General features: G+C 37.4%; 1 protein-coding gene across 1 annotated transcript; it reads left to right on the forward strand.

The window, feature by feature from the left end:
• Positions 1–320: 320 nt before the first annotated feature.
• Positions 321–14,875, forward strand: LOC113078299 (gastrula zinc finger protein XlCGF57.1-like). The gene is made up of 2 exons (XM_026250621.1): positions 321–696; positions 11,829–14,875. The coding sequence occupies exons 1-2, from the start codon at positions 498–500 to the stop codon at positions 13,061–13,063; spliced, it is 1,434 nt and encodes a 477-aa protein (XP_026106406.1). The 5' UTR covers positions 321–497; the 3' UTR covers positions 13,064–14,875.
• The last annotated feature ends 162 nt before the right edge of the window (positions 14,876–15,037 follow it).

A 15,037-nucleotide genomic window follows, 5' to 3' on the forward strand; every position in this document is an offset into this window, starting at 1 on the left:
CCTCATTGTGATATTATTTAAAAGCCCTCATAGCATGGGCTTTTAAATAATATAATAATAAAAAGTTAATTCTAATTCTCTTTCGTCTATTTGTGCTTTTTATAAAGAAGAAGAAGAAGAAGAAGAAGAAGAAGAAGAAGAAGAAGAAGAAGAAGAAAACAGCGCACGTTATAGATGCACGCACCGAGTATTTCTATGAAATTTCCCCTTATTATTTTTCTCCTCTCGTCGCTTCTCTCTCCAGTCCAGCGTTTGGCGCTAAAACACATTTGTTTGTTTGCCAAACACTTTTAAACCACAGAGGAAGAAGATTAGCGTCATCGCACTCTCTGTTGTTCTGTCGTGATGCTAAGCTTTTAGAATTATTTCCGTAAAGTTTTTGAATCGGTAAGTAAATACCTGTAATAGCCTATTATCCCCGTAGTCTTGACTACGTTCTGAAGCAAGCAGGAATATCTGGAGGATTATCATCTGAATTGAGATCTGCTGCTGTGAAGATGGAGTTTGTTAAAGAAGAGAGTGAAGAAAATACGAGTGAACCAAAAACCTGGAGAATAAAACACGAGGATCCAGAAACCTGGAGAATAAATTATGAGGAACCAGAAACCTTGAGAATAAAACAAGAGGAACCAGAAATCTGGAGAATAAAACGCGAGGAACCAGAAACCTGGAGAGTTAAACAGGAGGAACAAGAAGGTTTGTGTTTATTCTTCATCTAGACTACAGCTTTTGCTGTGGCTGCTCGATTATATATATTATTTACAGGATATCTACAGATTTAAAAGATAATAAATTTAAGGCAATTTGTGACCCATTTTAAGAGCTGCACAAGTAAAAATTAACACCGTATGAGTGGTGTTGGACAATGTCTATAGTAACACAGTATTAAGCCATAAAATTACATGATTTACAGTTAAGATACAGGTTTCCACAAAAACCAAAATCTTATACAACAGCATCTCAGCCTTTAGACCATTTTTATGAAAAAGGATAAATTAAGCATCTTAATTGTTTAGATTTTTGGAAGGCACATTAACTTCTTTCTCATTTACAACTGTTTGCTGCATGAAAACATGAGTTGATATTTGCATTGATCTGAATATAAACTGCAAGAAAGGCATGTTGGAAATGCAAATTCATTCTTTTGCAATGAGGTGGTTGTTGGAATATTGCAGTTTCCACGATAACAGCTGTACAAAAAACAACTTTGCACTCCTCATAAATTATCAGGAATTATAGGTTTAAATAAATAAAAATGGCAACTACACATTTCTGAGGACAGTCGGTTTTCTTCATTTAGATTAAAATAAAGACATCCGCCCTGCGTTTTAACTGCAGCACTCATATTTATTCAATGACATCATTGCCTTTTGAAGTCTGATCCAGCTGTCCTTCTGTCCCCAACTGTAAGACCTCTTGAAATTATAATTAAGACTTTTCCTATACCATTTAACATATTTAAAACTTTTTATGGCTTTAAGTTAGATACTACTCACTTGGGGTGGAATGGTTCAACTCACTCAAGGTTCGGTTTTAGAGTCACGGTTTTGGTACAATTTGGTATGTGCTATGTTTAGGGGAAAACTATACTGTTAAATAAAAATAATCTAACTACAAGCAACCGCACAAATAATGGAATAAAGATTCTAATAAAATGAACAGTGATTTTCAGTTTTTTTATTTTTTAGGTCTAACAGTTTTTAAATACAGAAATTTTATAAAGTAATGAAATGTAAAACAGCATTGCATATTTGACTCTATGAATTAAATATTAATCTTAATTAAAATAAAAAAAGCAGTTAGTGATTTCTGTGTTGTTGCCGTTTGATTAATATTAAGAAAGTGCTGTCACTTTAAGACACTGTAATTACGTTCAGCCGGCTATGTCTGCTATAGTATACTTACCAAGACAGGCAAAATTTTGTATGAATTTGTCCATGTAAACACAATACTTCAGAGAGAGCTTAATATTGTGTGTTTTGAGGCACAGGTTGGCACGCTTCAGATGAACACATGCACAAATCTTCTCACTGCGCACACAAGCTCATGTCTTCTGGCTCTTAAATGTTTACACTGGCAAAGCTTACATCAGTTTAGTTTAAAGACAAATATCAGTGTGTGATGTTCTGGTCTCACCTATGCCTGTGCGCTATCAGCACCTGTTTTCTTTTTTCATTGCTGTAGTCCTAATGTATTGGGAAGCCAGAATGTGCATCCATCAACAAAAACATACATTATCCGAACCCTGTTTGTTTTACGTGTTAATTATAGTAATTTATTTTCAAGATGCGTTGTCAGATTTAAATATTAAATCTGTCCTAGTGCTTGCCGAACCATACGAAAGCGTTTTAGAATATAAGATTAAATATAGGATTACGAGATTAAAGTTGTAATATTTAAACAAAATAAAGTCAAAATGTTTCGAGAACAATGTCAAAATGTTTCATGAATAAAGATTAAAGTTAAAATATTTTGAGAGTATATTTGCAATGTTTGATTTACATTTAGACTGTATAATTTCAAAAACAGAATAACCTGACTTTTATATGAATTTAAAATTCATATAAATTTCAATGTTTGGATTTCCTTCATATATTTCACGCAACGTGAATGGTGATCTTGTTCTGTCTGTTACTGTATTTTCTCCTCTTTGTGTCCGTCTTCAGCATCTCTGGCCTGTGTTAATGGCCATTTACATAATAGCATTTTCACTCAAATGGCCATTGATTGTGTGCAAGCACAGAACAAGATAGTCTAAAATATGAATTAAAAAAGTCTGGTTGATTGGTGCATCTGTACTCCAGTGTATAAATTCAATATAGATAAATAATTGTTAAATCTACAAAGTTACTTGCCAGGACGGCTATTTTGACATCAGTTCATTGATAATCTACACAAAATCACTTTCAAAATTGCAAGGAATCGCCTGCGATTTTGAAAGCGACTTTGTGTAGATTGTCAGTGAACTATGGCTCTGTGTTCTCCATCTGAACCAGTGTTGCCAAGGGCACAGTTGTTTTTCCATGTTCATTGTTTTTTATTCCACTTCTTTTGGACTGAAGCACTGCAACACCTGCTGAATGCCATTAAACAGCTTGAAAGATAATTTTGGGTGAACTAACCCTTTAACGTCTCTGTCTACCACAGCGCTCTAGAATGCTATAATGACAGCACTAGTATGTGAATTTTTTTTTTTTTTTTTTATAAATAGATTGCTTTCAGAAAGCTACCAAGAATGATGACACTCTAAATCAGACAACTTCAAAGTTGGTTGAGTTCTGCAATGAAATACACAGACATCAATAGTTTTCTTAAAATATGAACACATAATCATATGCATAAAAAAACACATCAATTCTCAATAGAATGATGCTCTCCTATCCCTCTAAGTTTCAACAACTACAAAAAACAACATTCTTTTACTCTTAGTAATAAAATAAAATAAGTGATAACATGATGGAATTATGAACTTGCCTTAATCATCTTTCCCTTGCTTTTGAAGAAGCTGAAAAAATTGCCTCCTCACTCTGTGAAGAGAGTCTGCTCAACAACTCTCATATATTGCAAGCATAGGGGGAAGTCGTGGCCTAATGGTTAGAGGGTTGGACTCCCAATCGAAGGGTTGTGAGTTCTAGTCTCGGGCCGGACGGAATTGTGGGTGGGGATAGTGCATGTACAGCTCTCTCTCCACCTTCAATACCACGACTTAGGTGCCCTTGAGCAAGGCATCGAACCCCCAACTGCTCCCCGGGCGCCGCAGCATAAATGGCTGCCCACTGCTCCGGGTGTGTGCTCACAGTGTGTGTGTGTGTGTTCACTGCTCTGTGTGTGTGCATTTCGGATGGGTTAAATGCAGAGCACAAATTCTGAGTATGGGTTACCATACTTGGCTGAATGTCACTTCACTTTCACTTTCACTTTCACTTTCAACCTTACTTTTAACAATTAACACTTCATCAGTCTCAAAGTAATTAGGCTAGACTTTGCATAACGCCATTTCCTTTAGGAAATTACATCCGGTTTAACCATGAAAAGTAGATGATGAATTAATATGTAAATATGTCAATAACTCTCTATTAACACCACAATTTATTTTTTTATATTTTATTTTGGCATATAGGCATTATTGACTTGTAGCCTAAATGATTATCTAACAGTCTGGTCAACATAAAGTTCATTATTTGAAGGACAATTCTAAAATAAAAGTATTGGTGCTTAAAGTGCTTAATTGAGCTGAAATTTAAACTCAAAACATCTCAAGATAAATTAAAAAGAAAATCTAAATTAAGTGTAGGGCTGCAACTAACGATTATTTTGATAATCGATTAATCTGTCGATTATTTTTACGATTAATCGATTAATCGGTTTATGTACTTATATTTTAGTTTTTTCCATTTTTTCCCCAAGTAAATTATTAATAAAGGGTCTTTATCATTCAGCATAGATTTTTAAGAGATTTTAACCATTTTGCATTGTCATATCCTCATCAAAAATATACCTGGAGTTGTTTTATTATGTTAGTAATCCTTTGTCGAACTCTTCTGCAATCAAAACACTGACCCATACTCTAGCAAAATTCACAAGGAGATTTCAAATATTGTTTTTACCATGGCAGTCCTTAGAGCTCCTAAAGTAGTTTAACATCCCAAACAAAGCTTAAGGAATCTTTGAGAACATATTTTCACGAAGTATAAGGATAAAACAGAATAAAATTGCACTGCATTGTATTTTATTATTTACTGGGAAAAAGCTTTATAGCTTATGCTGTGAAATTGTAAACAATCCTTCGAAAAAAAAGTGCCAATGGCATGAAACCTGAATGGAACTCACAATTTAAAGTAAAATCCATCAGAAGGTTGTCCAGAAAAAAAAAATTGGGACACACACAAAAAACCTGCTGTGTGAAAAAGAGCAGTGTATACTTAGAAAAGAAGTGCATTTTAGATATACTAAAACATTTACCTCTCTCATTCAGTCATAATTAGGCTGCAAGTCTGAATTATGAACTGGTAAACGACAAACTGATCACATAACATGTTTGTAAAGCTTTAAATGTTAACTGTTAAAAAGCAATGTTATCAGCTTTTACGACTAAACATTTGCAAACAACCTTGTACTGGAGAATCTGCACAAATAAAATTCTTAGGGGCCGTTCACATATCGCACCTAAAAACGCGTGGAAAACGCTAGTCGCGCCGCTTTCTCCTTCTTTCCAAAGCGCTCGGGCAGAAGCGCCCCTGAGGCGTCTGCCTTTGCTAAGCAACCATGACGAGCCCTCTCCATGAAGACCCGGAAATTTCAGCAAAGGATAAATGGATGCGGTGTGGACGCGCCTGGAAAAACGGGCGCGTCGCGACCGCGTCGCTTCCATTATGAGAGTGCATACTGCGCACCTACATAGGAAATAACGAACTTGAGCACGCAGAAGACACGATATGTGAACGACCCCTTAAACAGTTCAGTAGTGCAGAGTTTACAGGTTACTCTTCATTTTGAAGGCTCAAAGTAAAGTACTCCTACTTCCCGCTGAATGCTGCAGAGACGCTGTTCGGGAAGCACGTGACATAAAACGAGGCCAGCTATTGGCTATTCGCTACTTCACCTGCTGTACTGGCTGAGTAAATCCTCCGGTGGCTCATTACTGCCACACTTTGGTCACCGCAGATTTGAAATATGCACGAAATGAGCCGCTTATGGCAAATAAAATTTATTTAGCGACGAATCGATTACTAAATTAGTTGACAACTATTTTAATAATCGATTTTAATCGATTAAATCGATTCGTTGTTTCAGCTCTAATTAAGTGTTTTAAGGACTTCAAACTGAACATCTCATGGCTCAATGTTCATATCGTTCATATAAAGACTGCTGATCTGACAGTTGTCCAGAAGACAATCATTAGCCGCGTTCCCACTGGCAAGCTTAAACCGGGCGTGCTAGTGCGTGCCAGGGCCCGTCGCGTTTCCACTGTCACTTCTGGGGCTTGATCGTGCCTCGCCGGGGCTTCCTCGGGGCCAACGGCCAGGTTTTTTCGGCCCGACGAAATCCTTGGGCCAAAGCGGGCCAGCTGGGGCTAGAGGAGGGGTTATGAACAAAGGCGGAGTTTCTCAGCGTCTGGAGAGCGTCAGCTCGGATCATTTCAGAAAGATAACAGCTGTAACACCAGCATTAAATACTTTTTAAAATCAGTTGAGCTCAAAACTCACTTTCAGTCAGCAGCAAGTGTTTGAAATAACTTGATCCAATGTGGATTATAATCCCTAAACAAGGCAGAAATATTTATAAGCGATGTCAAAGACTATGCACGCTAAACATTAACATTAACATGGTAAACATGGTAAATGCAACCACTTGGAGAATTCAGACATCAGCTTCTTATTCTCTATCACAATTGTGTATTTATTAAGTAACATTTTATCTGTCGTCTCGTTTCAAGAGTTTAGCTCTTCATTGCATATCATCAAAATATAATAATGATTTTTGTTCGGGAGCTTTTATAAAAATAGAGAGTCTGTGCTGTGGATCATTTCTTTACAGCTTTAACACCAGCATTAAACACTTTTTTTAAATAAGTTGAGCTCAAAACTCACTTTCAGTCAGCAGCAAGTGTTTGAAATAACTTGATCCAATGTGGATTATAATCACCATACAAGGCAGAAATATTTATAAGCGATGTAAAAGACTATGCACGCTGGGCATTAACATTAAACATGGTAAAATATGACCGCTTGAAGAAATCAGACGTCAGCTTCTTATTCTCTATCACAATCGTGTATTCATTTAGTATATTATCTGTCACAAGCCTCGTCTCGAGAGTTTAGCTTCACGTAGCCTATCATAAAAATATAATAATGTTTTTGTTCGGGAGCCTTTATAAAAATAAATTATCATTCATTCTTAATGTGAAGTATAGGCCACTGTGACTACAAATAAACAGAAACAGACTCGACTGAATAAGCAGGCTATTTTCATAAGCGTTAAAAATAAATAAATAAAATAGAAAGTGACGCGCAGCGGAGCTTCAGGCTCCACTGTGGAAACCCTGCGCTATTCTGGCCTCCGTGCTACTGGCTCGAGGCTATGAGCCCCGCCTGGCCCGGTTTAAGCCCTGGCTCGCACTGGCCCGACAGTGGAAATGCGGCTATTGACACCCTTCACAAGGAGGGTAAGCCACAAACATTCATTGCCAAAACTGGCTGTTCACAGAGTGCTGTATCCAAGCATGTTAACAGAAAGTTGAGTAGAAGGAAAAGACAAACCGAGAGAACCGCAGCCTTATGAGGATTGTCAAGCAAAATCAATTCAAGAATTTGAGTGAACTTCACAAGGAATGGACTGAGGCTGGGGTCAAGGCATCAAGAGCAACTATACACAGACGTGTCAAGGAATTTGGTGAACCTTAGAGGTGTCTGAAAGGATGAAAGAACCTGAGATATTTTGATCTCCTGAGAAACAGACAATACAAACACACACGGGCATCTTCGAGACACCCCACAAAGTGGAGGAGCAGGAGACCTCCTACCCTTATGGCCATTTGTTTCATTTTAAATCCCTTCACCCATTCTTCCTTCTACTCAATCAGCTCAAAATTATCACATGAAAATGTCAACGCAAGTGAACTAACACTCATGTCTGGTATCATTTAAATTGTCTCAGTCTTACAAAAGTAGATTCAAAAATAATTCATTTCCTAAGAATTAAGAGATATTTTGCCTACTGTAATGGGAGGGAGTGCCCCTTCCCAGGGTCTTCCATGTAAATTACCTTATGTTCCCTTTGAGGTGTAAACTACCCTGGTCTGGGACCTGACTTAATGCAAATTCCTATTGTTAGTTTCTGTCTCCATATCGGGGGATGTTTGTCTTGGTCCGAGGTATTTAAACGATTGCAGCAAGAGGATCAGGGCGATTTCTGTAGCCAGAAAGCCCGTAGTGTGTTGTGTGTCTCTTCACTTCATACTATGTATTTCCTAAGGTCAGGTATGCATATTTCAATTTTAGATTCATCTTTGAGAATTTGATGTTTTGTATTGATATGATTTGATGTGTTTCAATTGGATATGTAATTGGAAGAATACATATTTACCTGTGTGATAATAAATTGTTAGATTTGATTTTATTATGTTTTACTCTGTAATTATTGACTCTAGTAGATTACGTTGAATCCTTGTTAGCAACATGAGCACCCGAATGAATGATTTAATATAAAAGTAAAGAGTTAACTAGAATAATCAAATGTCAGAAGAATACTCATTAAAAAGGCATACAACCAATTTGCATTTCATCCTAAATTCAAGGTCATACTAAAATGGAGTCAGATTAAATAAATAATGGAGTCAGATTTGAGTTTAACCTAAACTGAATAACTCTACGCGCTGAAAGACCGAACACGCAGGAAACCTTCATCCAGCACCGGATACCTTCCTTGGGCCTTAGTGTCTGGACCTTACACGGGAACTTGTACAAATGTGGATTGGTGACATGAATGGAAATGGCTCCAGATCTACGATGTAGTACTTTGTTTCGCAACAAGGTCCAACGCCCAACAGAAAATGTATTTGCTGAATGCATAAACTGTGTATTTTCCTGCATTCAAACATGCCGATCTAAAGGAAAGGCTGTGTATGGCATTTATTTAATGATAGAACTTTACTGATTAGAACTAAAACTTGGTAACCATAAATGAATGTATATTTGTCATGTTAACTGTACTTAAGACTGGTGGTGATGCTTAAGATATACAGTATTGTTCAAAATAATAGCAGTACAATGTGACTAACCAGAATAATCAAGGTTTTTAGTATATTTTTTATTGCTACGTGGCAAACAAGTTACCAGTAGGTTCAGTAGATTGTCAGAAAACAATCAAGACCCAGCATTCATGATATGCACGCTCTTAAGGCTGTGCAATTGGGCAATTAGTTGAAAGGGGTGTGTTCAAAAAAATAGCAGTGTCTACCTTTGACTGTACAAACTCAAAACTATTTTGTACAAAAAAATTTTTTAGCAATCCTGTGAATCACTAAACTAATATTTAGTTGTATGACCACAGTTTTTTAAAACTGCTTGACATCTGTGTGGCATGGAGTCAACCAACATGTGGCACCTCTCAGCTGTTATTCCACTCCATGATTCTTTAACAACATTCCACAATTCATTCACATTTCTTGGTTTTGCTTCAGAAACAGCATTTTTGATATCACCCCACAAGTTCTCAATTGGATTAAGGTCTGGAGATTGGGCTGGTCACTCCATAACATTAATTTTGTTGGTTTGGAACCAAGACTTTGCCCGTTTACTAGTGTGTTTTGGGTCATTGTCTTGTTGAAACAACCATTTCAAGGGCATGTCCTCTTCAGCATAGGGCAACATGACCTCTTCAAGTATTTTAACATATGCAAACTGATCCATGATCCCTGGTATGCGATAAATAGGCCCAACACCATAGTAGGAGAAACATGCCCATATCATGATGCTTGCACCTCCATGCTTCACTGTCTTCACTGTGTACTGTGGCTTGAATTCAGAGTTTGGGGGTCGTCTCACAAACTGCCTGTGGCCCTTGGACCCAAAAAGAACAATTTTACTCTCATCAGTCCACAAAATGTTCCTCCATTTCTCTTTAGGCCAGTTGATGTGTTATTTGGCAAATTGTAACCTCTTCTGCACATGCCTTTTTTTTAACAGAGGGACTTTGGGGGGGATTCTTGAAAATAGATTAGCTTCACACAGACGTCTTCTAACTGTCACAGTACTTACAGGTAACTCCAGACTGTCTTTGATCATCCTGGAGGTGATCATTGGCTGAGCCTTTGCCATTCTGGTTATTCTTCTATCCATTTTGATGGTTGTCTTCCGTTTTCTTCCACGTCTCTCTGGTTTTGCTCTCAATTTTAAGGCATTGGAGATCATTTTAGCTGAATAGCCTATCATTTTTTGCACCTCTTTATAGGTTTTCCCCTCTCTAATCAACTTTTTAATCAAAGTACGCTGTTCTTCTGAACAATGTCTTGAACGACCCATTTTCCTCAGCTTTCAAATGCATGTTCAACAAGTGTTGGCTTCATCCTTAAATAGGGGCCACCTGATTTACACCAGTTTCTTCACAAAATTGATGACCTCATTGATTGAATGCCACACTGCTATTTTTTTGAACACACCCCTTTCAACTTATTCAACTAATTGCCCAATTGCACAGCCTTAAGAGCGTGCATATCATGAATGCTGGGTCTCATTTGTTTTCTGAGAATCTACTGAACCTACTGGTAACTTGTTTGCCACGTAGCAATAAAAAAATATACGAAAAACCTTGATTATTCTGGTTAGTCACATTGTACTGCTATTATTTTGAACAATACTGTATTTGGTCATTGAGGGTTTCTGTAAAAAAAAATCGATCATATTAATTATTATTAAAAGATAATACTACTACTAATTCTACTACCATACTAACAATATACAATGCACTATGAATTGATGAGCTGCTGGGTTCATGAATATTAATCACGTTGTCTGGGTTCGGTCGAACTGATTTGCTGAAATCAAAACAGGGACGGGTACTAGATCAACGCCAGCCAATGAAATTTGCGCGTTAGCTCCGCCCACTACCGGAGAAACCGGCATATCTTCTGCTTGTTCGAAAAAGTTGAATAATTCTAAATGACCTCCATTATTTTGACAGGAGAAGATAACAAAGAATATAGTTTAGATGTAGCGTGTCGATTCAGCGTGGGAAGACCCTCGCTCTCTCTCTCTTTGAATGTGTGAGAAACAGCGCTATCAGTAAAGCGACGGAGAGTCGAGCGCCTTCACACCGAGTTTACAGAGCATCAAATACAGGTGCGCTGTGCATCCATTGAGATGAACTGAAAAGTACAGCTCGCTTGATGGAGAGAGAACTCTGAAGCTCTTAGTCTGTGTTCAGCGAGTAAAAATGTGCTAATCTTATAATAGCCTTGAACACACACACTTGGTGAGTAAAATCTAAGAACTTATTAGCCAATGGCTAAAAGCCAGTGATTACTCGCAATGTAAAGGGTTGCACAGCACCAGTACGAGACACGAGTGATTGCGTGTGTAAATTAGTCATACCGTCTCTATATTTTTGTAAATAGCCTAGTTCCTTCAAAAGTAGAAAAATATTCTATAATAAGGTTTGAGATTCTAAGCTACTTTAGTGATAAATCACAGGACAGCGCAGGCAACTAGTTTCTGCGTTCCTCTGTGCGTGCAATCTTCACAGCAACAGTTTATATGAGTGTTTGTGCCACAATGCAGCTGCGCGAACATGGTAGCTCGAATATAATAATACACATCCAATCATCTAATCCCTTGAATGTCCAAACCATAAAACAATTACAACTGACAAAGTTTAGTGAAGAGGCAACGCTCACCGCTCTTGCGCCATCACTATGTGTTGAACCGGCGTTCACCTCCGTGTTTCGCTTTTATGCCACTGACTGGACGGGGCAGAGTCATGTGGCTACATGTGCTTTTAAGGGGGAAGTATAAACAGGATTAAAAAACCGAAATAACCGTCATGGGAAAATTACGTCGGTTAGAGGTTCTGAATTTCAGTTTCGATTACTTTTCGATGAATCGTCCAGCCCTGTTTTTGTCTATAATGTTTAAAAAATCATATTTTGAATACAGTGTAACTCAAAAGTTTCAGGGAAGTATAAATTGTAAAATTGCATCAAAAGGAACTACATTTTATACATAAATAGTCTTTACTCTGTTACAACAGGGTTCACTTTTATGTACTTTTACGTGTCTCTTTTTTTCCCCCCAAAGTTACTTAAAAATTAACTGTTTATGCATTTATTTTAGAGTTTATTGAAGAAAGTGAGGAGAACGAAGAATTAAATGAAGTTCAGGAGAAGAATCATGCCAAAACTTCAGAAAAACATTTGAGTTGCTCTCAAACCAAACAGAAAGATTTAAAGACAAGAGGAGCCAAGAAATCTTTCACCTGCACTCAGTGTGGAAAGAGTTTGACATGCAAATATAATCTTGATGTTCACTTGAGAGTTCATACAGGAGAGAAACCATTCACTTGTGATCAGTGCGGAAAGTGTTTCACACAATCTTTAAGCCTTAAGGTACATATGAAAATCCACACTGGAGAGAAAGAGTACAAGTGTTCACAATGTGACGAGAGATTCAGTCGGTCAGGAGACCTGAAGAAACACATGTTAGTCCACACTGGAGAGAAACCTTTCAAGTGTTCACACTGTGACAAGAGATTCAGTCTGTCAGGAAGTCTGAAAACACATGAGATGATCCACACTGGAGAGAAATCTTTCACTTGTGATCAGCGTGACAAGAGATTCAGTCGGTCAGGAAACCTGAATAAACACAAGTTAATCCACACTGGAGAGAAACCACACACATGTGGTCAGTGTGGGAATAGTTTTACAAAAAAATCTAACCTTTTGACACATATGAGAGTTCATACAGGAGAGAAACTTTTCTTCTGTAATCTATGTGGAAGGAGTTTTTCACTTTTAACTCACCTTAAGCAGCACATGAACACCCACACTGGAGAGAAACCTTTCAAGTGTTCACACTGTGACAAGAGATTCAGTCAGTCAGGAAACCTGAAGAAACACAAGTTAATCCACACTGGAGTGAAACCGTACACATGTGGTCAGTGCGGGAAGAGTTTTACACACAAAGGAAACCTTATGACACATATGAAAGTTCATACAGGAGAGAAGCTGTTTATATGTTATCAATGTGGAAAGAGTTTTTCATTCTTAGCAAACCTTAAGGTACACATGTACATCCACACTGGAGAGAAACCTTTTAAGTGTTCACACTGTGACAAGAGATTCAGTCATCCAGGAGACCTGAAGAAACATGAGAGGATCCACACTGGGGAGAAACCTTTTAAGTGTTCACACTGTGACAAGAGATTCAGTCAGTCAGCAAACCTGAAGAAACATGAGAGGATCCACACTGGAGAGAAACCGTATTACTGCACTGAATGTGGGAAGTGTTTCAATCAATTATCTTCTCTACACAGTCATACAAAAAACATTCACAAAAAACACAGTAAGTAGATCATCTTCAGATCCAGCACTTTCAGATCTGATGCTGCCTTGTCATCAAACTTGAAACGGTAATTCATTAAGCAGGATCATCTGGATTAATCTGTTTCTAACCAGTCGTTCCGAGTGATATGACAAAGAAACATCTGAAGTTATCACAGTGAATCAAGTTATCACAGTAAATCAAGTTAATCTTCAAAAAAGGCAGATGAACTCTGAGATTCAGTTCAACTCAAAGATGGAGATCCTTCCCAAAGAACAATGTCAAAATATTTTATTATTGCGTATCATTTTGCTGCATGATATTAATGATATCACTGTTTTTTTATGAGTTTCATGTTATGGTCAATTATTTTATAATGCATGTGTGTCACTTGTGGTTTGCTTACTCTTTCATGAATTAATGGAGATTTTCACAAATTGTTCTTGATCAGGAAGCTGAAAAAGAGACTATAACACTTTAAGAGAGACTGAGATTATTTTTTTAAATTGTTCTTTGTTATTTTTAAAATGACTGAGTTATTCTGCTTAATATGTATTTTGGAAACGCAAATGCAAGAAAAACTGTCATGTAGACTTGTGATTGCTCCTTCTTTGCTTCTCTTGTAAGTAGGAATGGAAACCTAAACCCGGTTTTAAAGGAGTCCTGGGACTAAATTACAAAAGACTGTAGTAATGATAAGCTCTAATGCTAACTGCTCTACTTTTGATGCTGGGTATATTAAAAAAAACACACAATTTATTATTCTTACATAAACATTATCAAGCTAATTGTTTATTGTTAAATGTTTCTACATGAGATAAAATTGAGAAATTCATCACTGATGTGTTTTTTGTTATTTTGCAATCTAGAAGTGAAATCGCTCTTGTAATTTAGGTCTGCTTAATCTAATTTTATTTTCGATTGAGTGTGACGAGAGATGTTCACATGTCTTTAACTTGGAGTCTGAGTAAAGTCTGAAGTCTTTATCGCTCGAATCCTAGTCAAGTCTGAAATCTTTATCGCTGGAGTCCTAGTCAAGTCTGAAGTCTTTATCGCTGGAGTCCTAGTCAAGTCTGAAGTCTTTAACCTAGAGTCTGAGTAAAGTCTGAAGTCTTTTATCGCTGGAGTCCTAGTCAAGTCTGAAGTCTTTATCGCTGGAGTCCTAGTCAAGTCTGAAGTCTTTAACCTAGAGTCTGAGTGAAGTCTGAAATCTTTATCGCTGGAGTCCTAGTCAAGTCTGAAGTCTTTATCGCTGGAGTCCTAATCAAGTCTGAAGTCTTTATCGCTGGAGTCCTAGTCAAGTATGAAGTCTTTTATCGCTGGAGTCCTAGTCAAGTCTGAAGTCTTTAACCTAGAGTCTGAGTAAAGTCTGAAGTCTTTTTTCGCTGGAGTCCTAGTCAAGTCTGAAGTCTTTAACCTAGAGTCTGAGTAAAGTCTGAAGTCTTTTTTCGCTGGAGTCCTAGTCAAGTCTGAAGTCTTTATCGCTGGAGTCCTAATCAAGTCTGAAGTCTTTATCGCTGGAGTCCTAGTCAAGTATGAAGTCTTTTATCGCTGGAGTCCTAGTCAAGTCTGAAGTCTTTAACCTAGAGTCTGAGTAAAGTCTGAAGTCTTTTTTCGCTGGAGTCCTAGTCAAGTCTGAAGTCTTTAACCTAGAGTCTGAGTAAAGTCTGAAGTCTTTATCGCTGGAGTCTTAGTCAAGTCTGAAGTCTCACGTCATTTAATGACTCGCTAAAAAAAAATCCCATTCACGATCATCAGGTATTGAAATCTTGGCTATAGACAAAATCTATTCCAGTGGTTCCCAACCTTTTTCAACTCGCGGCCCACACAACCAAACACATATGTTTGCGCGGCCCACTTCAAAAAAATTAACTGACCCTGCTATTGTTGGGTTAATAACTTAGTACTCAGAAGCTAGATTTTAAACTATATTTATTGAATAAACTAGGGCTGTGCGATATGGACAAAAAAAAAAAAAAACTATCGCGATTTTTTTGATCAAT

This window comes from Carassius auratus, unplaced genomic scaffold (genome assembly GCF_003368295.1).
Source record: "Carassius auratus strain Wakin unplaced genomic scaffold, ASM336829v1 scaf_tig00025154, whole genome shotgun sequence".
NCBI classification, from domain to species: domain Eukaryota; kingdom Metazoa; phylum Chordata; class Actinopteri; order Cypriniformes; family Cyprinidae; genus Carassius; species Carassius auratus.

Excerpts from the sequence above, each read along its gene's own strand:
- LOC113078299 (XM_026250621.1), top strand. The coding sequence starts at position 498 with ATGGAGTTTGTTAAAGAAGAGAGTGAAGAAAATACGAGTGAACCAAAA. Across the intron at positions 697-11,828 it reads TAAACAGGAGGAACAAGAAG|AGTTTATTGAAGAAAGTGAG; the intron begins GTTTGTGTTTAT and ends CATTTATTTTAG.